The 23,111-nt window shown below is 60.4% G+C and overlaps 1 protein-coding gene across 1 annotated transcript; it reads right to left on the bottom strand.

Annotated features, from left to right (window-relative positions):
• Positions 1 to 214: 214 nt before the first annotated feature.
• DOC2B (double C2 domain beta) lies at positions 215 to 19,432 on the bottom strand. The gene is made up of 9 exons (XM_055130321.1): positions 18,995 to 19,432; positions 10,833 to 10,912; positions 8,060 to 8,134; positions 5,577 to 5,686; positions 5,329 to 5,455; positions 4,487 to 4,644; positions 1,598 to 1,679; positions 959 to 1,055; positions 215 to 591 (listed from the first exon to the last, which is right to left on the bottom strand). Exons 1-9 carry the CDS (start codon positions 19,365 to 19,367, stop codon positions 455 to 457), a joined length of 1,239 nt encoding a protein of 412 aa, XP_054986296.1. The 5' UTR covers positions 19,368 to 19,432; the 3' UTR covers positions 215 to 454.
• Between the last annotated feature and the right edge of the window lie 3,679 nt (positions 19,433 to 23,111).

Consider the following 23,111-nt stretch of genomic DNA (forward strand, 5'->3'; position numbering starts at 1 on the left):
AAGCCTTCCCTGCCATCCTGAGGAGTCCCGAGAATCCAAGCACTCACAGGAGGGCCCCGGCCACCCTCAGGGCTTTCTGCTCTGTCCCTCATGCTGATGGTTGAGTCCAGCCTCCCCATGGCACAGGCTGCCGGCAGGGCCTGATTCACTCCTCCCCAGCCACAATGGGGGCCCCTAGCTCCCGGCCACCTCCCCCACTCCCTGCCAGGGGGGACAGACTTTCTCTCCCCTCCCACCCCCTTCTCCCTGCACTCACGGTGGGGTGACAGCTGGTGGGGTCCATGGCCCCTGGAAGGTCCCAGGCCTCCCCCTGGGGGTCCTCCGGCTCCCGCCTCCAGGGATGGAGATGGGGAGCCCCTGCTCGCACACCCGGGGGTGGCCGGGACCCTAGGGGCCTGCAGGGGGGGCGGCGGCAGCGACTCCATGTCCGAGCGGGTGTCCGGCAGCGGGGGCGTCAGTCGCTGAGCGCGGCCCCCGGGAGCTCGCTGGTGAGCGTGTGCCAGCGCTCGATGCGCTTGTCCTTGTTCTTCAGGCAGTCGAACCAGTGCTTCAGGCGCTCCCCCTTGGCGTTGATGCCCAGGACCACACCACCTGCGGGGGCGGCCCTCACTGTGGCAGTGCTCCCCGAGCCAGAGCCCCGCCCCTTCCCGATTCCCTGTGTCTGACCTCCAGGGACCCGTCTGTCCCTTCTTCCCTGCAGCCCACCTGTGCTCACCCGGCAAGGGATGGGCGGGGAGGGGAGCTGCCGGGTGCACGCCCAAAGGAACTCAGGCTCCCAGCACCTCCCCCCTGCCCCCGCCCGCCATCCCCCTGCCGCTGAGACCCTCCCAGACTCCAGCTCTTTGGGGGGGTCTCTTCCTCCCACCCTCCTGTCTGGGAGCAGCTGTGTGTCACCTGAGCACTCCCGGGAGGCCAGAGGGACAGGGCTGTCACCTCACCCAGGGCCGCCTCCACTTACCGATGAAGTCGTTGGATTTTCCGATGTCGTAGTCCCAGACAGTGACCTCCAGGGTCTTCTTGGCCAGGTCCCCGTGCTTGATCTCGTAACAGAACTCCTGGGGGGAGGGGGGCATCAGCTCTGCTCCAGGGTTGAGTCGGCGGGGGGGGGGGGGGCGGCGGGGCCTCGGGGCCTGCATCCCCCGAGAGCCAGCAGGCCTGCGGGGTCCCCGTCCCCAGGGCTGCTCTCCAGTGTCCCAGCGGGCCCCTGCTCGTCTTTCCCTTCTCTGTGGGGCCCCTCCCCTGCCAACACCAGGGCACTCAGGCCCTGGCATCCCCCCTGCTCTCCTGCTTTTCCCAAGCGTGGCTGGAGAGAGGGAGAAGTGTTAGTCCAAAACAGCAAAGGCACCCAGAGAGAGAGAGAGACAGAGAGACAGAGACAGAGACAGAGAGAGACAGAGACAGAGACAGAGAGAGAGGAAGAGAGAGAGAGACAGAGATAGAGATAGAGAGACAGAGAGAGAGAGAAAAAGAGCGAGTGTGAGTGTGTGTGTGTGTGTGTGTGTGTGTGTGTGTGTGTGTGTGAGAGAGGTTGGGAAGAGCAAACCCCAGAACTGGTGGCCCCAGAAACGGTCTCTGAGTCCCCAGTCCCCTCCGGCACCTCATTGAACTCGGGGTTCAGGGTCTTCTTCTTCACCGCGGTCTTGTGCTTGGATTTCTTATCCACGTCGGGCTTCAGGTATCTGGAATCAAAGCCACAAACGGGCAGAGGTGGGAGGGACCATACGGGTGCCTGCAGGGCTTAGAGGGGCTGAGTTGGGGGGGCACAGCCAGTGGTGTTCAGGGGCTACTCCCAACTCTGTGCTCTCATGGGGTCAAACCCAGGCCTCCGTATGCAGAGCCTGTGCAGGGCAGCTGAGCTGTCCCCACCCTGGGGTGACTCACAGGCTGACGCCAGGGAAGTGCTCTCAGCCACTGAGCCCTTTTCTAAACTGATCTTCCAGGCCCTGGGCTTGATTCTGGAGGGAGGGTCACACCCGGCAGCGCTCAGGGCTCACTCCTGGTTTGGCTCGGGAGACCATATGGGGTGCCGGGGATCGAACCTGGGTCAGCTGTGTGCAAGGCAAGTGCCCTACTCACTGTACTATCTTTCTGGCCCCAAGGTTTTGGGGGACTAACTTCCTGCATCATATTTTCAGGTTCATCCATGTGGAATAAGTCAGTACACTGTTTCCCTTACTTTTTTTTTTTTTAACTTTTGGGTTATATTAGGCAGGGCTTGGGGGCACTATGCAATGGGTGGGGATCCAGCCCAACGTGCCTGCACATAAATCAGGTGCTAGAGTCTGTCTATTGGGCTGGCTCCATGGGCCTTGTGGCTCCATTTTAATTTTTTTTTTCTTTTTGGGTCACACCCGGCTATGCACAAGGGTTACTCCTGGATGTACACTCAGGAATTACTCCTGGTGGTGCTCAGGGGACCATATGGGATTCTGGAATCGAACCCGGGTTGGCCGCATGCAAGGCAAACGCCCTACGCACTGTGCTATTGCTCCAGCCTCTCCATTTTAATTTTAAATTAAATTAAATTTAATATTTTTCACTTTATTTTTCTTTTTGGGTCACACCTGGTGATACACAGGGGTTACTGCTGGCTCTGCACTCAGGAATTACTCCTGGTGGTGCTCAAGGGACCATATGGGACGCTGGGAATTGAACCCGGGTTGGCCGCATGCAAGGCAAACGCCCTACGCACTGTGCTATTGCTCCAGCCTCTCCATTTTAATTTTAAATTAAATTTAATTTAATATTTTTCACTTTATTTTTCTTTTTGGGTCACACCTGGTGAAACACAGGGGTTACTGCTGGCTCTGCACTCAGGAATTACTCCTGGTGGTGCTCAAGGGACCATATGGGACGCTGGGAATTGAACCCGGGTTGGCCGCATGCAAGGCAAACGCCCTACGCACTGTGCTATTGCTCCAGCCTCTCCATTTTAATTTTAAATTAAATTAAATTTAATATTTTTCACTTTATTTTTCTTTTTGGGTCACACCTGGTGAAACACAGGGGTTACTGCTGGCTCTGCACTCAGGAATTACTCCTGGTGGTGCTCAAGGGACCATATGGGACGCTGGGAATTGAACCCGGGTCGGCCACGTGCAAGGCAAATGCCCTACCCGCTGTGCTATCGCTCCAGTCCCTGTTTTTCAATGATACATACATATATTGGTTTTGGGGTCACATCCGCCTCTGTTAAGGACTCACTCCTGGTGGAGCTCAGGGGACCATTTGTGGTGCCAGGGATCGAATCTGGGTCTTTGTGTGCAAGGAAAGCCCCTTCACTCCTGCACTACCTTTCAACCCCTGAACTCCTTTTCATGGTAAATCATTTCACGAATCTGCCACTGCTCATCCCCTCTCCAGCTGCTGACCAGGCCCAGGGCAGTTTCCACTGCTGGGGCACTTGCGGCCAAGCTTTGCGGGGAGTAATCCGGTTTGCGAGGGCATAGAGCGAGGGCGGAGCTACTGCCTGCCCGTCATCCCATCTGTCCCTGCGGAGGACTGCCAGGCTGCTTCCTGAAGGGGCAGCACCATCTTTGTCAACTAGTTTTCAAGTGACGGAAATATGAGTCAGATCTGAGCGGCCAGGGGCAGAATGGCCCTAAGATGGGTCAGGTGGCAGGACTGGTGAGGTCCCCATGGCCTCTGGTATCTGGGCCTCCTCACTGTCCCCTCAAGCTGCCACACTCCTGTTTTCCAATATTTCTGTGCCTCTGCCTGACCACCTCTTCCTGTGGGGCTACCCGTCAGCCCCACTCTCCCCTCAACTGACCCCCCTCTCCCATCAGCCGCCCCACCACCTCCCCTCAGTGCCCAACTGTCTCCCCTCAGTGCCTGACTGTCTCCCCTCAGTGCCTGATTGTCTCCCCTCAGTGCTCTGCTGTCTCCCGTCAGTGCCCTGCTGTCTCCCTTCAGTCCCCCGCTATCTCCCCTCAGTGCCCCGCTATCTCCCCTCTGCCGCCCCACTGCCTCCCCTCAGCAACTTCCCCCACCACTGCCTCATCTTGTGCTGTGAGCCCAACGCAGGGCCTTCCCCAAACCTTGCCTCACCGCTGTGAAGGCCCCACAGTCCCCACCTGGTCTACCAGGGCCACAGGCAGGCACAGCCTCTCTCCTGGCACCACGGACCCCAAGGCAGCTCTGTCCCCGCGGAGCCTGAGGCCCAGCCAGGGCAGGCGCACGTGGTGGCCACATCCTGGGAAGCCCCGTCGGAGGGTCTGGGCTGTGGGGCCGAGCTGGCCTGGCCCCGGCCTCCGCAGATCTCCCTGGGGCCGCCAGGGCTCTGCGGTTGGGAGAGGACCCCCCAACTCCTTGCCCTGGCAGCCTGTTTCCCCGTATGTCACACAGGCCAACAGGACTGTGGAGCTGACAAAGAAAGCGGCAGGAGGGAGAGAGAGGGGGTCTCTGCAGGGGGCACAGCACCCCTGAGCCCCAGGGACCCCGGCAGAGCCGCCCCGCTTGCCCCACCCTCGGCCCGCACACTCACGTTTTCACGTAGGGGTCCGAGTAGCCGTTGGCGTCCATAGCGGCCAGGTGGGCGCAGCGCACGATGCCGACGAGCAGGCCCTGCTTCTGGGAGCTGTACTTGAGGGAGATGAGGATGCGGCCCCGCTCCTCCAGGGACTTGTCCTCACTCTTGTCCACCTGCAGGGAGGCGGCCCTCAGGGCTCCCCTCGCACCCCCCGCCCCGGGCCCGTGGGGGAGGAGCTCGATGGCTCCAGCTTCCCTGAGCTGCCCGCTAAGATGCTCCGGACTCAGGACGCCCACTCCTGGGGTCAGGCCTCATCTGGTCCCCACTCCAGCCACCACAGGTCTATCCCTGTCCCCGGCTGTCACCCTCTCCTGCTCCCTCTACTTAGCCTACTCCAGCCCCTGCTCCCAAGGACCACCGTTGGGCCTCCGTGCCAGGCCCCTCTGCCCCTCTCCTGGTATGACAGCGTCTCAGGAAGGACGATCACGCCTGGAGGGCCTCAGAAAACCATGCGGGATGCTGAACCAGGGCCAGCCACTCTGCTCTGGAGTTTCTTACCAGTCTGTTCTGGTTTAGTTTTAGGGCCATACCTGGCGGTGCTGCAGGGATACTCCTGGCTCGCTGCCTGGGGATTGCTCTTATGGTGCTCAGGGGACCACTAGGTGGCAGGAATGAGCCTGGGACTCTTGCATGCAAAGCAGGTACTCCAGACCATTGGACTTCCTTGGCGGCCCGTCCCAGGACCTTTCCCAGCACGAGCAATTCTGCCAGTTGCTTAATAAAAGCCCCCGGCAGGGAGAGCCCTGCGGGCTCAGGGAGCCACATGACTGGAGGCGACTGGCTGCCCACCCACTCACCGGCAGCTGCTTCTCCAGGCAGATGCTGAATGTCTTGGTGTGGTTGGGCTTCAGCTTTTTCAGGGGCACCCGTGTCTCCCCGATGAACTCATTGTGGCGGAATTTATCCTCATCACACACAGAGATCCTGGAGGGCGGGGGAGGCGGCGGGTCCTCAGACACAGCAGGTGCCTCGCCCAGCTCCTTTCCCAGCCCAGGGGAGCATGGGTGGGTGGGGGCGAGGCAGGGGAGGGCGGGGCCTCACCCACCGCAGTGTCTTCCGGACCATGTCTTCATCCGTGATTCCGTAGTAGGTGAGGGTCTCGTTCCAGGTGGGGTTCAGAGTGTTTCGGAGGGTTTTCGTCCGGAGCTTATTTGCCTGGAGAAAGCAAATAGGGTCCTGTGAGCACCAAGGCAAGCAGCCCGCTGGACAGGGGCCCTGGGGACACCGCAGCCTAGAACCCATGAGTGCAGTCGTGTCCACTAAAGGTGTAGCGGAATAAAAGCGATGAACTGGTTCACTTCAAAATTGAGAGATTAGGTGATGGGGGACATACAATCTTTTTGTGTTTGTTTTTGTTTCCAGGCCACACCTGGTGATGCTCACGGGGGTTCTGGAGAGACCACATGTGATCTGGGGATTGAGCCCAGGTTGGCCGTGTAGAAGGCAAACACTCTACCCACTATCCCTCAGGCCCATGCAATCTTTGTTTTTATTTTTTGGGTCACACCAGTAATGCTCAGGGGTTACTCCTGGCTCTGAACTTAGGCAATGTTAGTTCTGGCAGTGCTCGGGGGACCCTATGGGTTGCCAGGAATTGAACCCAGGTTGGCAGCATGCAAAGCAAACACCCTCCCCGCTGTACTATTACTCTGGCCCTGACCCATGCCATCTTAAGGGGGCTTAGATGTGCAATGTGGGGGCGGCAGGGGAGAGTTGGAGGGAGATGGGAGAGGGAAGTTCGGGGAGATGCAGGCGGCTCTGAGGGGGAGGAAGGGACCGTGATCCCAGGGAGGCAGGCGGCCTCTGGAAAAACTCTGGAAGAACTGGCCCACGGCTTCTCCCCAGAGCTTCCAGAATGGACCACAGACTTGATTTTAGCTCCCTGGAACAGATGTTCTTCTAACATGCACAGCCAGAGAACGATAAATGTGTATTGCCATCAGCCACTCAGTTGGCAGTTGGACACTACAGCCCAGAAATGCATGTGGGAGGGTCCTCCGTGTGTGTGTGTGTGTGTGTGTGTGTGTGAGAGAGAGAGAGAGAGAGAGAGAGAGAGAGAGAGAGGGAAAGAGAGAGAGAAAGAGGGACTATGTGTACATGTGTGTGCACCTGCACAGTTGCACATGTGTGAATGTGAAAGTATGTGTGAGTCTGCACCTGTGAGTGTATGTGTGTGCATGCACGTGTTTGTGCATGTGTAAACATGCCTGGACATGTAGACAGAAGGGGGAGGGAGCAAGCTTTTGCCCAGGCTGTTTCCGGTACCGGAGTCTCCTGTCCTGGAAATGCCCGTGGTCTCTGGGCTCCAGGACCACTTCTGGTGGTGCCCGGGGACCAGGTGGGGTGCTGGGGCTAGAACCCGGGTCAGCTGCATGCAAGGTGAGCGCCCTACCCACTGTACTATCTCTCCAGCCCTGTAATTGCAGTTTTCTTCCCTGATGTTTTTGTTTTCTCTCTTTTCCGAGAGCAATGAATACTTAGGTGGTGTGATCTATGCAGGCACCTGCTGTGCTGCTGGGTGGTTGGCATGGGGCAAAGTCTCTGGTCAAACAAACTCTGTGTGTGTGGGGGGGTGGGGAGTGCAAGGACTGAACCCAGAGTCTCACACAGACAGGGCAAGTGCTCTGCACTGAGCAAAATACCTGGCCCATGGGCAGACAGTGGCCTGCCACAGCCCTTCCTGTGGAACATGGAGAAGCCCGTGGGGACAGGCTCTGATAAGCTCTCAGCAAAGAAACCTGCTGAGGGCCGGAGAGGCAGCTCAAAGGGATGGAGCACACGCTTTGCACGCAGGAGCCCCAAGTTCAACCCCCAACACTGCAGGGCCCCCCTAACACTGGGAGTGACCCCAACATCTGCTGGATGTGGCCTGAAAAATCTTCACTGTCATCCCAATATCATCAACAGAGCCCCAGATCTGCAGATCTTTCTTTGTTTTGTTTTGGGGCCATACCTGGCAATACTGACTCCTGGCTCTGCACTCAGGAATCACTCCTGGTGGTACTCGGGGGACCATATGGATGCCGGGGATCAAACCCGGGTCTACCGCTTGTAAGGCAAGTGCCCGACCCACCGTACTATCTCTCCAGCTCCTGCAGCTGTTTTGTTTAATTTGGGTTGTGTGGGGGGTTGAACCCAGCATCTCATACACGTAAAGCATCAGTCACATCACTGAGCCACATGCCTGGCCTCTTGGAGCACACAACAGGAACTTTAGCTGGGGTTGAGGGGGATGTAACACCCAGTTGTGCTCAGGGCTTATTCCTGGCTCTGTGCTCAGGGATCACTTCCGGAGGGGCTCAGGGGGCATGCGTGGTGCCGGGCTGTGCAGAAGGCAAACACCTCACCTGCTGTCTGATCTCTCTGGACCCCGAAATGACTTAGTGAATACGATGATTAAATTCTGGAATAAGGGGAATTCTCTAGGGGACTCCTTAGCCGACGAGGGTGCTGAATACAGGTTCCTGGGCGTCCAGGGAGGGGCTTGGGCGTCCCGGTGGGGGGAGGTGGCCGTGGGGAGCGCCTCACCTTGCTGGCTCCTGGCAGGAGGTGCAGCTTGACGTAGGGGTCAGCCAGCCCGTTGTGGTCCATCGGCTTCAGGCCCTGCGGGATAGTGGCTGAGCTGTGCAGGGGGCAGGATGCAGAGAAGCTGGTGTCCCCTGTCCCCAGGTCCCTGGATGGCCTCTTCCCGGAAGTCCCCTGGGCTGGCCCCATCCCACATCGGGGCGTGAGGGGCGTGGCCCTGGGGCAGCTGTCAGCTCACAGAGGCTGGGATACCCTTTCCTTGTCCTCCTGCTCGTGGCCATCTTTCCGGGCCCCCTCCCAGCCCCTAAATCCATGACCTCTTGTCTGCACGCTGACCCTCAAGGCCCCACGGAGATGTGCCATGTCCTGAGGACCGGGATCCATTTCTCTCCACAGCCACTGCCCTGAGGCCCGCTGCCCCCCTCGCTGCCATGCCGCTCAGAAGAGGCTGGAGGGCACCGAGGGCAGGTGGGAGCTTGGAGCTGTATCTGGGCACTGGAGCCTTCACAGAAGAGTAGCCTGAGGCTCTGTGACTGTCAGCCCTGCCCAGCTCCGGGCCTGGGGGACCCACCCTGACAGAGCTGGTCTAGGCTGAGGGTGACGGGGAGGTGGGAGAGCAGCCAGGACTCCCCAACCCCACTCGCACTGCTCCAAGGAATGCAGCCCCCCGTGGGTCACACACAAGTGTAAGAACACGCACATACAAACATAGGAAAGGGCACACACATGTGCACACATACATAACATCACACACATGCAGCACACATGAGAGCACACATACATAACACACATAAGCACACCACACACATGCAGCACACATGAGAGCACACATACATAACACACATAAGCACACCACACACATGCAGCACACATGAGAGCACACATACATAACACACATAAGCACACCACACACATGCAGCACACATGAGAGCACACATATATAAGAACACACATAAGCACACCACACACATGCAGCACACATGAGAGCACACATATATAAGAACACACATAAGCACACCACACACATGCAGCACACATGAGAGCACACATACATTAACACATACAAAAGCACACAACACATGTGCACACAACACATGTATGTGTGCAACATACATAAGGAGTATGCATATACAATACATATACACATGTTAATGCACACACATGCATACACACTAGTGCAGACACACATATGTTCATGCATGCACACAGAGCACATACATGACAAACATTCACACACACAGGAGAGCATGCACACATACACATGATCATATGCACATGAATATACATACATCCATACACAAAAACACACAGGTACACATATACATATACACATACCTACACATGAGCAAACACATTTATGCAAGCACATGTACATACATGAGGGCACAACATGCACATATACACATGAAAGAGCACTATGCACACATACATGTGAGAGCACACACACACCTAGCCCCCCCCACAGCGGGGTAGAAGGTGGGGTGTCCTGCACAGGGAGGGCTGCTGTCTGGGGTGGGGAGGAGGAGCGGGGCGTGTCCCCGAGCCCGACAGTCTCTAAGGTGGGGGTGAGGGAATGGAGGGTGGAAGGGCCCTGCCCCAGATCAGCACAGCTGGGGTCACTGGAGTCTCTGCTCTGTGCCTGGGGCAGGGCTGGGAGCACTCTGCTTTCTGGCAGCAGGGGTGGGACGGGCTGATCAGGACTTCTTAAGTCACTCCCTTTTATCTGATTGAAAAAATATATATTTTTTTATCATGAGCCACACTGGGTGGTGCCCTGGGGCTACTCCCAACTCAGTGTTTAGGGCCCACAGGGTGCCGCCTGCATTCAAAGCAAGGGCTCTGCGTCCACGGAGCTCTGTCCAACCTGAGAAACTTACTCAATTTTTGTTTTGGGGTCACACCCAGCAGTGCTCAGGGGTTACTCCTGGCTCTGCGCTCAGGAATTTCTCTCGGTGGACTCAGGGGACGATATGGGATGCTGGGGATCGAACACAGGTCGGTCGTGTGCAAGGCAAGTGCCTTTTCCATGGTGCTTCAGCTCCAAGAAATTTATTTGAAAATACAACTTTCCTGACCCCCAAGTTCAGTTACATGCTGGTGCTTGGGGCTGTGGCCACAGTCAAAGAAGTCCTGTTCCAGTGGAGACACAACTCACCTGCATGGGGCAGGGCTGTGGGCCCAGCCGGGCAGCACCAGGCAGGACGCACAGAGCCCAGGGCAGTGTGGGAGGAGGGCAGGGCGGCTCGGAGGTTGGAGTGCTGAGCGAGGCCTGGGACCGGGGTCGGGGCTCTAGGAGGATCGCCGGCCGCCCTTACCTTGCGCGTGAACACCAACCTGGGCACCTTCCTCCCAGAGCGAGCCGCGTGGCGGGGACAAAGCACAGGCGGCTGAGGGCAGTGGATGGCGGGGCGGAGTGACGGGACCCTCAGCCCCACCCCGAGAGCAGGCCCAGCCCGGGGATCACTCCCCTGCTGCCTCCTCCAGCGCTAGATCACTCCAGAGGGTCTCCCCGGGCTCCTGCAGGACAGCCTGGCTGCCCGCCCCTGGTGCCAGCACAGCGAGGCTCAGAGGAGTGGGCATGTGACCCTCCCTCCAGGCCGTCCACTCTGCCTCTCTTCCCTCTGGCAGCAGCTCCTCCGGTCCTGTGGCCCCTGAGAGCCTCCCCAGGCCCCGTCCTTCATCCTCTCCCCTAGGACCCCCCCCCTCTGGCCTGCACCCGCTCCCTGCTCCCACAGGGCCCCACAGGAGCCCCGAGACCCCTGCAGGCCCCGCCTACCTTGGCCTTGTTGATGGTGCAGTGGAGGGCGCTGTTCTCCTGGTCATACAGCAAGCTGAAGTCCAGCGTGCCCAGGGCCGCTGTGCACAATGAGGGCGCAGGTTAGGTGCTGAGGCTTCTCCTGACCCATCAGGGCCACACACCCCACGGTTTGAGAGTTGCCCACGGAGCGGCCACGGCACCCTCTGCCTACATGTCAGCATCCCGCCACTAGTTCCGAGAACCGTGGGAAGTGAGTTGTCTTCTGGTGAATTTTTTTTGGGGGGATTGAATTTTTGGGGCACACCCAGTGATGCTCAGGGCTCACTCACTACTGGCAGTGCTCGGGGGTTAATCTAGGATACTGGGGATTCAACCCAGGTCGACCACTTGCAAGGCAAACACTTTATCCTCTGCACTATCTCTCCAGCCCCACTGGTCACTTTTCATTTGGGCCATGCCCAGTGGTGCTCAAGGGCCACTTGCAATTGGTGCTCAGGGGATTGTGCAGCACTGGGGATGGAACCTGGGCCTCCCGCAGGTGGAACCCACACTCCAGCCCACTAAATCACTTCCCCACCTGGCCGCTCTGTGCATGAGCTCGGAGAGCTGAGGTCAGCCACTCTCCAAGCATGCTGAGCGGAGGTGCGAGGCAAAGCCCCGCCAGCCTCAGTTTCCCCCACCTGTTAACTGTGTGAAAGGCAGAGTTGGGGTTCTGCGAGGCGCAGATGAAAAAAAATTGAGCCACTATTCAGATGGGTAGGCTGGGAGCTCTGGGGGAATGTCTGGACTCTATGAGACCCAGGGAGATGGCTTCCTGGAGGAGGTGCCGCTTCACTTGGGCAATGAAGGATGAGCAGGAGTTGGATGAGCCTGGTGGGGCTGAGGGAAGGGGCCTTTCCCCACAGACCAACCAGCCCGAGGGTGTCTGAGCAGCTGGGGTGACGCCAGGGGAAACACGTCGTTCTGTCCGCTAGGCTAAGGGTCAGCGTCAAGGCCAGGCCCATCAGTTCCCATCCCCTGCAGCTCTGCCCTCGTGCTGTGGCGCGGAGCGGAGTGGCTGCCGCAGGGACCCCGTGGTCCAGCGCTGCCTGGCCCGGTGCAGAGCAGCAGGGCAGAGTCTGCCCGCGTGCTTCTCCTGGAGAGGGTGGCACTGGGTGGCTGCTGTCCCGCTCCCAGCCGAGGCCCTTTGCCTGTCTGGGGTCGGGGAGGCAGGCGGCGTGCGGACACCCTCTGCTGTGTGAGCACTGTTGCCGCTCAGGCATCTCTGGGCCTCCCTCCCCTCTCTGCAGGGCAGAGACTCAGCGGCTCGGCCCTGCAGTCCCCGAATGCCACTGGGTGGGGCGGGGGAAGTACAGCCGATCTCTATGCAGAGGCCCAGAGCCCCACAAGCCCGTGGCTGCAGGCTGGATCCCGCCTGCCCACCTTTGTGAACGGAATACCCACATGGACGCTTTCGCGGTTCTGGCAGCCCCACGATGGTTCCACAGGTCATGGCAGAGCCCAGACTCAGAAGTGGGATGAGTCGCTTCTGCCCAGTTGACTCAGGCAGCCACTCTGTCTCTTCATTTCCCTGTCTTGTTTTTTTTTTGGGGGGAGGGGGTAAAGGCTTTTTTTTTTTTTTTTGCTTTTTGGGTCACACCCGGCAATGCACAGGGGTCACTCCTGGCTTATGCACTCAGGAATTACCCCTGGCAGTGCTCAGGGGACCATATGGGATGCTGGGATTCGAACTCGGGTCGGCCGAGTGCAAGGCAAACGCCCTACCCGCTGTGCTATCGCTCCAGCCCCGTCCTGTTTTTTTTTTTTTTTTTTTTGGAGGGGGAGTTTTGGGCTACGTCCTGCGATGCTCAGTGGTTAGTTACTCCTGACTCTGCACTCGTCCTGTGATGCTCAGTGGTTAGTTACTCCTGACTCTGCACTCAGAAATTACTCCTGGTTGTGCTCACAGGTCTATACAGGGTGTTGGGGATTGAACCCGGGTCAGCCGCAAACACCCTCTGTCCTCGTAGCGACCTGCTTGAAACTCCCGAGAGCGTACTTGCCGGCCACACAGCATGGTCCCAGGGCATCTGCAGGAGTGACCCCTGAGCACTGCTGGATGAGGCCAAACAATGACAGTCACAAAGACCAAATCAAGAGTCAGCAGCCTCCGACATGAGGACTCACAGAGACTCCTGTTCGGCTGATTGTTGAGGATGGGTCTCAGAAACCTGATTCCCAAGGGTCATGGCTGAGAGAACCCTTAGCCGCTCATGTGACCGTCACTACTGAATCCACCTCATCTGGAGGATAAGAGCGGGCCTGGGGCAAACTGGAGACCCTGTTTCCACTCAACCCCAGGCTGAAGTCAGAGGTTTGAAAAAGAGCTTAAGTCTCCTAAAAAATAGCCAATTTCTGACAGACAAAAGAGGAAATTTTGAAGCCATAGCTTAGCTGTTCAAATTGGCTTGCAATTATTTTATCATTGTAAAATAAAAACTTGGGCCAGAGTGATAGGACAATGGGTAGGTCACTTAGCTTGCACACGGCTGACCTGAGTTCAATCCCTGGCACCCCACATGGTTCCTCGAGCCTATGAGAACTGATCCCTGAGCATCGCCGGGTGTGGCCAAAATCACAGTCACTGTCATTGTCATCTTATTGCTCACTGATTTGCTCGAGCGGGCACCAGTAACGTCTCCATTTTGAGATTTGCTGTTACTGTTTTTTGGCATATCGAATACACCAAGGGTAGCTTGCCAGGCTCTGCCGTACAGGTGAGATACTCTCGGTAGCTTGGGGAGGGCGGAGGAATCGAACCCGGGTCGGCCGTGAGCAAGGCAAAAAGCAAAATAAAATTAAATTAAAGCTTTCTTACACACACATACCCCCAAATAAAATTTTAAAAAATTCAACAGCCCTGATCAGTGAGTCTCTGGGCTTTGCCCCTCCACGCACCCTGGGCTGGCAGCTGCTAAGGGGAGATGGCACTCTGGCTTGCCCGTGACCGCACAGAGCCAGGGCGAGGCTCCCGGCCTCTCCGACGGGCTGCCAACGTTACGAGACAGGAAATCGATCTCCTGCTCCCTCCCTTCAAGTCGACAGGGGCTTGTTCAGCCCAGCCAGGAGCTTCACCAGGCTAGGACCAGCTACCGAGCCCCCAAAGGGCACGCTCCACCCTCCACAGGCCTGGTATTCCAACCACCCGCTCTCCAGACACTCTCAGGAGTGGGCACGGGCTCCCAGATCCCCACCGGTCAAACTCTCCCCTCCAGGCTCTCTGCCAGGTTAGGTCCCGGAGGCCCAGTCTGGGAGGTGGGCAGGGGCGGGTACCTGCCTCAACTGGGAAACTCCCCTCCCCAGAAGCTGTAGTCAGCTGGGAGGGGCAGGCGCTGATCTCAGCTGGAAGAAAGAGCCTGCCTGGAGCCACCCCAGGGTGGCCTTGATGCCATTTCTTTGAGCCGCAGCCTATTTTTTGGACAAAATAGCAGAGAGAAGCTGGCCCCTCGGCAGCGTGCCGATGGTGAGCTCTGAGGATGCTTCTGGTTCCGAGTCTGCATTTCCCACCTGGAGAAACAAAACTTCCAGCGGGAGGTGATGTGGCAAGTGGGACTCGGCAGAATCAGACCCAGGAAGGGGGTCTCTCCATTCCTGCCCCGAGAGTCAGAGCTCCAGCTAGTTGGGGGGGGGGGCGGGGGAGAGAGCCTGGGGCCACATCTGGTGGTTTGGGGGGGCTATTCCCGACTCTGTGCCAGGGGGTTGCTCCTGGCGGGGGCTCAGGGGACCATGTGCTGTCGGGGACTGAACAGGGTCGGCCACTTGCAAAGCAAATGCCTTAACACCCTATGTTATCTCTCTGGCTCTCAATTTTTTTTTCTGTCTGCCACTTTGTTTAGCTGAAATCATACGCAGAATACAAAGGAGGAACAAAAGAGAGAAGAGCAGGGTGTCCCTTGGGGAGTGGGGCGTGCTCAGCCACCCACCTGGAAGGAGGGCAGCAGCCAGGGCCGTGGGGGGACAGGTGAGGTGCTGTCCCGGGAGCCCCAGGGTCCCGCCCTGCCGCCTCTCCTGTCACATGCCCTAATTTGACGCTGACATTTTTGCAAAAATAATGAAGGCTGGTCACTAATGGGCCTTTGAGAGTTGTCACCCGCTTGTCGATAATTATAGAGCCGTAATGGGGCTAATTCAGAGAAAATCGAGCTCGAGCCCCGTCGGTCGGCTCCTTCACGGCAGCACATGTCCCAGCTCAGCTAGCTGTGAGGCTGACGGATGGCGCTGACCTTGGCTCGCACCTGGGCTCTCCTCACCCCCCCACCCCTAGGGAGCAGCAAATCAGCCCTGGTTTGTTTTCTATCACCCGACGAAACATGTCAGCCTTTCAAAAAAAAATTTTTTCCCCTCCTAAATGACAAAATCCACAATGACAGGACCTGGCTTGAAAGCACCTCAGAGTTGGGGAAACTGAGGCACTCGTCCTTTGAGGCACCACAGGTGGTGCCAAGAAGCAGCAGCCCGATATGCCCCGTTTTCTGGGAGCTCTGAGTCACAGGGCTCTGCTCAGCCTGTGTGCTCCCTGCCGCCTGCCTCCTTGCTCTCCTCAGCCTCTGGTGGGGCGCTCCAGCCCCTTGGTGACAGGACGGCTTTGGCCTCATCAGTATTCTGTGGTGACGCCCTGCCCCTGCAGTGTGGTGTCTGGGGGCGACGTGCGCCAGGGCCCAGCCTCACAGGGCCAGGCTCCTGCCCTGTCGCCCTGCCCGCTGGCTCCGGGCCCGCCTCAGCAGCCTGCTGTCTCCTCCCACCTGGGTCTCCCCCACTTTGGCACGTGTGCATGCGGCAGCCCCTCTGTCAGGAGCATCCCCTCCCCTCCCACCCTGCCAGCCACTTCCGCCCTCCCCAGCCTCCCTGGGCACTCACTCACTGGGGTGGCCCCTGCACAAGCCAGCACCTCCCGTTTGCTTCCTGCTCCCTTCCTCACGGATGGTGACTTGGGCTGGAGGGTCTTGGGCAGCCCCCGCACCTAATGTACAGCGGGTCAAAGGATGCTGAGCAGAGGGCCTGGAGTGTTCTGGGGAGAACAGGCGTGGCCTCCAAGGCAGCGTGGTCAGAGCTGCTGGCAACCAGAGTGAGTCCCCAGCCGAGGTCCTCAGGGCAGGTTTAACAGTGATGTCTCCATCCCTCTGCAGCCCCGGCCTCTCTGGGCGGGGGGAGCCAGCCGGGCGGGGGCCGGCCTCGGGCTGAAGCGCAAGTCCCCGGGAAACGGTGGGGCAGCCCGTGCTCTCACTGAGGCTCAGGATGAAAACAGAGTCCTTCGCATCTTACGGTGTGACACCTGGTGCTGTGCAGCCCTGGGGGCCACGAGGAAGGCCGCCCTGAGGGGGAACGCCGAGGAAAGCAGCTCAACCACCCAGGGAAGCAGTGGCTGAGCAGCCGCATCCATGGTCCGTCCGCGCGTGTGGCACGGGAGTTCTCTGTTTACGACCCAAAACCTGCTACCAGCTGAGCGCTGCAGAGGGGACTGGCTGTCAGAGTGGAGCCGGGGCGAGCACACACCACAGGTCGGGACAGGGCGGGACGAGGGGTGGGGCCCGGGCGTGCGGCTGTGGAGGGGAGGCCCACTCCGCTCCCCCTCCACAACCACTCCTCTGTCGGAGGGAGGGAAGCCTGAGGCTGGTGCCTGCAGGTTCCCGAGAGGAGGAGCTGGACAGGGAAGGTGAAATAAAAGCCAAATGAATAACAGGCACACCACCCTTGGCCTCGGACCGCAGCACACCGCCCTCGTTTCTTTGAGTGAGGATAGAGATAATCCAATAATTAGGGCAGCAAATAACATAACCCGGCTAACGCCGTAATGAACCATCTGGCTTGAATCACTCAGGCTGCTTCCTTGGGATCTGGTTGTCAGAGCTGAGATGGGGGCACAGCCCGGGGTTCTGGGTGGGAAGTCGTTCTGCCCCAGAACCCGGTCCTTCCAAAGGCAGGCCCCAGAACTTCTGTGCGCCCAGGCTCCCTCACCAAGGGCTCCAAAGGCCCGGTCAGGGGCTGGGGAGAGGGTGCAATGGACGGGGGTGCATGGTCTGGGTTCAGTCTCTGGCCCTACACGGTCCCCTGAGCATTCCCAGGAGTAACCTTGAGGACAGTCAGAAGCAGACCCCAGGCACCACCTGGTCGACCGACTGGCCGGGGCTCAGTCTCACACACACACACACACACACACCACACAACACACCCATATACAAACACACACAGACACAAACACAAACATACACAATCACAGACATACACAAACACACACACACACACACACATACACACACACACACACACACACACACGCCTGAGCTCTCTCAGCACAGCCCTGAGCACAGCACGTGTGGCCAGGCCGCAGCTGGCCGGAAAGCTGGCTCCAGGATGGCCTTGTCCTGCTGAACTCTGGAATCTACCCCTGACCCCATCCCTGGGTGAGCTCTCAGGGTGCAGGGACCCGCCCTTTCTCCTCTGCCGCCAGGACCAAGCACTGTGGGGTGCTGGGCTGGAGATGGGCACTTCCTTGTCCTTTCTTTGCCTGTGTGTTTGGGGAGAGCTGACACAAGTGACCAGGGGCCAGAGAAATAGTACAGTGGGTAGGTGCTTGCTTTGCAGGTGGCCGACCTGGGTTGGATTCCCAGCACCCCATAGCGTCCCCCAGCACTGCCAGGAGTGACTCCTGAGTGCAGGGCCAGGAGTAACCCCTGAGCACTGCCGGGTGTGGCTCAAAAACAAAAACAAAAATGTAAGCGACCAGATTGCTTGCTCCCCTCTTACTGCACCTCACCCAGAGGGCAGCTTGGTGACTGGAGCTGGGACCACAGAACGCCCAACCCTGCCCTGCCCACCCGGCTTGCCCTCTGGGCATAGCAGGAAAGACACCAGAGATGGGAACAAGCCCCCCACTGTAACCTAAATCCAAACTGGATGTGTCTCAGTCTGGGCCTGCACCAAGCCACCACAAGTGAGGGGTGCCAAGTGCTGGGGGTAGCGGGAGCTGGGGGGGAGGAAAGTTTTGCGCACACACTCTGTCCACCTGGCAGAAAAGTGGAGGTGGGGGCGGCTCCCCCTGCCCATGTCTGTGGTAGGGCCTCAGGCCGTCAGGTTCAGGCCAGAGCCTGTCTGACACCCCTGCGGCTGGCGGTTGACTCCCACCTTCCACGTTTACCACGTTTAAATACGGCCAAGTCCAGGCCGGAGGGGCCCTGCGGAGCACCCAGGCTGGGCGCGGCCGCCCTCCGTGCTGCGCTGAGCCGGGCCTTGGAGAAGCCCAGGGCGACTCCCGCCCCAAGGGTGCCCCTCCGCCGGCTGTGCCGGCCTGTGCAGCGCCCGGCGGCCCGGGGACCCGCGAGCGAGCCCCGCACACGTCCTCGCCCCCATCCCGCACAAACCCACCGCGCACAGAGCGGTTTCCCCTCCAGGCCGGAGAGACGGCAGGCGCAGACACTCGGGGCCTGAAAAGGGGTCGAGAGCGGCCGCCGGCAGGGCCTCGGCCCCCGGCACCCCGGCGCCTTGCTCGTACCCCGAGGCTCAGGCACGAGCCCCGGGAAGCGGAGGCGCAGGCTGGGGGTGGGGGTAGGGCCCTTCCCGGCCGGGGGAAGCGAGTGTAACAGGTGGGCGGAGGTCGGCGGCCCCCGCGAGCGAGCGAGCGCGGCGGCGGGGTGCACGGACGCGGCAGGAGGAGCCGCCAAGGTTTCTCCTAAGGACAAGCGGCTCCGCGGTCCTCTGGTCCTCGGCCCGCGCCCGCCAAGCCGCTGCGCTCCGCCTGCCGCGAGCGCGCCCGGGAGGCCGGCCCGGCCCCGGCTCCCGGCCCCCGTGGCGCTGCCGCCCCAGCGGGGACCCTCGGCCGCGGGCCCGGCCCGCTGCGGACTCCGGGGCGCAGAGCCACCGCGCGGCCGCCAGCAACTGGTGTCTCCCCGGGGCGCAGCTCCGCCCTTCCCGGGAACAAAAGCCGCCGCCCGCGCCGGAGCCTCCCCGCGGGCGGGCTCCCGGGACAGCCCCGGGGCGCCCCCGCACGTGCCCCCTCTCCAGCCCGCGTCGGGCGGCGCGGGGCGCGCGGGGCGCGCGAGGGGGCCGCCGCCGGGAGCGGGCCGTCCGCGAGGGCGCCGGTGAAGCCGGGGCGCGCGTGGGGGGCCCGGGGGGCGCGCGTGGGGGGCGCGAAGTTGCAAACTTACTGCAGTCGTCGGACTCGTAGCCGTCGGCGTCCGGCTCGTCCTCGGGCGGCTTGGCGGGCGGCCGCGCGGGGCTGGCCACCGGGCTGGGGCCCGGGCTGGCGCCGTAGGCTCCGAAGAGCTGGTCCACATCCTCGTCGTCCTCGCGCGCGCCGTCGGAGGGGCTGCGGCGGCCGCCGCTGGCCGCGGCCGGGCGCGCGGGGGCGGCGGGGGGCGCGGCGGCGCGGGGCCCGGCGTCCGGGGGCAGGCCCCGCGGGAAGCGGGGGAAGTAGTCGGAGATCTGCTTGATGGGCCGGATCGGGCCGGGGCACACGTCGATGGCCATATGCTCCTGGATGCTGATGGTCGCCTTCTCCCCGCGCCGCCGGAGGGTCATGCAGGCAGCGCGGCCCCGCCCGGGCGCGGCCCGGCCCGGCGCGGCGCGGCCCCGGCCCGGGGGCGGCTCAGCAGGCCCGGCGGGGCGCGGCGGGGGCTGCGGGCATGGCCGGCGGCGCCCCCGGACGGCCTGTAGCGGCTGCTGCCTGCTCGGCGGCGGCGGGCGCGAGTGAGTGCAGGGGCCGGCAGGCAGGGGGCGGGCCCAGCCCGCGTCACCCGGTAGCAACCAAGCAGTGCGAGTGTGCGGGCGCGCGGGCGGGCGGGCGGGCGCCGAGCCGAGCGAGCACTCAGCCCCGCGCGCGCGGCGGCCCGGGACCCCGCGCGCGCACACACGCGGCGGGCAGGGCGGCCGGGCGCCTGCCGCGCGCCACGCGCACCGGCACGTTCCCGCGCGTGCCGCCTCTGCTCGGGCTCCGTCTGGCTCCCCGCGCGCACGCGGGGCTGCGGAGACTCTCGCGACGCACTCGGCGGGAGCATCCACCGCCCAGAACTGGGGACACACACGCCAGGGGACCCGCGCACCCCTCCCTAGGCTGCAGAATCTGAGCGCCTGTAATGTACGCACACACCTTACCGGGAGGAGGCCAGGGGACTCAGGGCACCGTCTCTGTGCCCGAAGTCAGCTAAGGGCACCAGACACTTTCAATAATCGTCCCGGGACACCTCTGCCCCACCCCCCTGGCAGGACGGTCAGCCCCACTCCTCGGATGGGCCAGCACACCCCAACATGGCTATGCTCCGCTGTCCAAGGTGAAGGCAGGTCCCCCTGCCACAGTCCCACGCCGTGAACTCCCACGGGTGGGTTCTGGGTCAACGACTGGGAGGTGACAGCTCGGGACCTCTCCCGCCTCTGCGGGGACAGGGTGGCCGGGAGGACAGGCAGGGCTCAGGAGAGCGGGTGGGTGGGCGGGCAGGTCGGAGCGGCCCCTCCCGCTCCCCACAGCAGGCAGATCAGCAAACAAACGGGCAGCCCTGCGGCTGTGCCCTTTCCGGGACGAGCTCTGTGGGTAACAGCCCTTGCTTGTACAGGTGTGTCCTCCCTGGAAGGTCCCGGGCACGGATGGAATCCTGTTTGCTCTATGGTTTCCATCAGGTGTAGGAAGGGCTTCTTCCGGTAGCTGAGTCTCTCTCCCAGTCTGAATGCGGGTCTCCAAGCAGGTGCCTCCTCTCCATCCCAAGGTTCACAGCCGCTGGGGAGCAAAGTGGGGAGAGACAGGCCAGCCTTCATCGCTTCCAGTGGTGTCAATCATTCCGGCAGATGTTTGCTCTCCCCAAACCTCAGCCTCCTGGTCTGGGGATTGGGTCCATTCTTAACTTCACAGCGTGGTGCTGAGGTCCATGTTGCACACAGAGGACTAATAAACAAGAACTCTTCTTCCTCCTCTGGGGAGTGGCACTGTTGCATGGGGCAGATTGAAGAACCGATTGGTGACAGTCACTTAGCTGGCCTTTGGTGATTTTCATGTTTTGGTTCATCTGGTGATGCTCAGGGGTGAGTCCTGACTCTCAGCTCAGATATCACTCTTGGTGGGGCTTGGGGGATCATATGTGGTCCTGGGGATTGACCCTGGGTCTACTGAATGCCAGGCAAGCGCCTTTCCTGCTGTGCAATCTCTCTGGCTCTTGGCTGGCCTTGGAAAACTCAGAGCACCACCAGGACTGTGTCAGTGATCCCGTCCACTCCTGAGGGAGTAGGTGACTGCACTTTGCAGGGAGGAGGCTTGAGAGCAGGTAGAGGGGTGTGCCCTCAGTGGCTAGTGGCACACTGGGGTTAGACTTTTTTTCTTTTTTTGGCCTTTTGGGTCACACCTAGCGATGTTCAGGGGTTACTCCTGGCTCCACACTCAGGAATTATTCCTGGCAGTGCTCAGGGGACCATGTGGGATGCTGGGAATCCATCTTGGGTTGGCCGCGTGCAAGGCAAACGACAAACTGCCCGTTGTTCTATTGTTCTGGGCTTCCATGTTCTGACAGATTTCCCCCTCTTCTACAGAGCTGGGAACTCAGGCAGAACCTTCTCCTGAGCTAGCCTGGGGTGGGGGAAAAGTAGGTGAAGGGAGAGGGGTTTTCCGAGGGAGTGATGGGTTCTGGGCAGGGCTCGAGGGGAGGCGGGAGGAAAGGCCTGCCAGGAGTCAGCTACCAGGGAGGAGAGGCACCCTGGCGACCTTTGGGGCTCTCATTTCCAGGAATGCTTAAAGGATTAGGCCTTGAATAGGCACGGGGAGTGCTACGGTGGCTGCAGCAGGGAGTGGTTATGTAATTATCAGAGGTTTTGAAATACCAGTGCGAGTTCCTGTCAGAATTCCTTCATGCAGGAGCAAGGGAGTGTTGCCATCGTAGGACAGGTGGGGAAACTGAGGCTTCAGGGGGCCCAGGACTGGGAGTGAGAGTCTGCACCCCCTGACCACTATAGCCTGTGTTCACTGCTGGGTGTTCACTGCAGGGGTAACCTCCTTGTCTTAACTTTTTTTCCTTTTTAATTTGTGTGCATGTGTGTGTGTTTGTGTGTGTGTGTGTGTGTGTGTTGGGGGTCACACCCAGTGATGCTCAGGGGCTCCTCCTGGCTGTTCAGGGGTCATTCCTGGTGCTTAGGGGATCATAAGGGGTGCCAGGGATCAAAACAGGGGACCATTGTACCGTCTTTCTTGCCCCTGGGGTCTGGCTTTGGGGAGCATCTGCTTCTCATTCTTGGATCTTTGGAGGTCCAAGAGAAGTGGAGTGGAGGATCTCTGAAGCATAGAGCTGGGGGACCCCAGGGTGACTGCTGAGAATGTAGGTCGAGTCCCTTGCAGCTGTGAGCCTGCTGGGTGTGGGGGGGCAGGAGGGGATGTTTTCTGGGCCCACATCCAGTTTCTAGAAAGAGTCTGGGCTGGGCCATCAGGCTGACCTGCATTCAGAAGCCAGTGTCTCCTCGCTCTGGGTCACACGGTGGGCTTACCCAGACCCTCAGCCTCCCCAGCGCTCACTGTGGAGTTGGGGAGACCCTGGACAGCCTTAGACAGCAGGTGCTAATGTGTCTGGCAGGGAGCAGCTCCCAGGGGATCTCTGTTCCCTCCCCCTGCCTTCCAGGGCACGCCATCCTTGTCTGCCATGTGCCTGCCTCAGTTTATCTGCTGGTGAAATGCAGCTGGCTGCGGGGACCAGGCAGGGAAGATGCTGTGTGTGTGTGTGTGTGTGTCCATAAGTGAATGTACTGTAGAGGCTGGGGAGTGCCCACTGGCCTGTGTGAGACCCATCAGTCATGTTGCTTCCTATCCCCACCCTCACCCCTTGGTTCTGTAGCTGGGGGCTCTTGGCAAAGTAAAGTGTGTGTGTTGGGGGGGGGGGGCGGGAGGGAGTCTGCCCTTGGTCATGGTCCTCAGGATCCTGCCTGTGGCTTCTCTCCACCTGCTTCGCCCCTGCCTCCCGGAGGGTTTCTTGCACACAGGTGCGGGCGGGGGGGGGGCGCTCAAGAGCCCCCACCACCAGATGCTGTGAATAACTCAGAGCCAGGCCCTGCCTCCCGCCCACGGACTCAGGTCTGTGCGCCAAGACTCAGGGTGCGCCTTACCCCCCGCACCCCTGGATTATTTTTATGCACGGTTCTCTTGCGGAGACACGCCGGGTCTGACGGTGCTAATGGTTGAACACAGGCTTCCTCGCCTGCTTGCTGCCTCCACGCCATAGACAGTGCGGCCCTTGGGGGTGGGGGTCTCGGGATTTCTTGGGACGTCTTGGGCACAGAGTCCCACGGGGGGATGGGGGC

The sequence above is a fragment of the Sorex araneus genome, chromosome 3 (genome assembly GCF_027595985.1).
Source record: "Sorex araneus isolate mSorAra2 chromosome 3, mSorAra2.pri, whole genome shotgun sequence".
NCBI classification, from domain to species: domain Eukaryota; kingdom Metazoa; phylum Chordata; class Mammalia; order Eulipotyphla; family Soricidae; genus Sorex; species Sorex araneus.

Bases quoted from the DNA above. Each gene is read 5' to 3' on its own strand.
- DOC2B (XM_055130321.1), bottom strand. From the start codon at position 19,367: ATGACCCTCCGGCGGCGCGGGGAGAAGGCGACCATCAGCATCCAGGAG. The intron at 10,913-18,994 runs GTAAGTTTGCAA...CATTGTGCACAG, and splicing joins CTACGAGTCCGACGACTGCA to CGGCCCTGGGCACGCTGGAC. The intron at 4,645-5,328 runs GTGAGTGGGTGG...GCCTCCCTGCAG, and splicing joins GCCTGGAGAAGCAGCTGCCG to GTGGACAAGAGTGAGGACAA.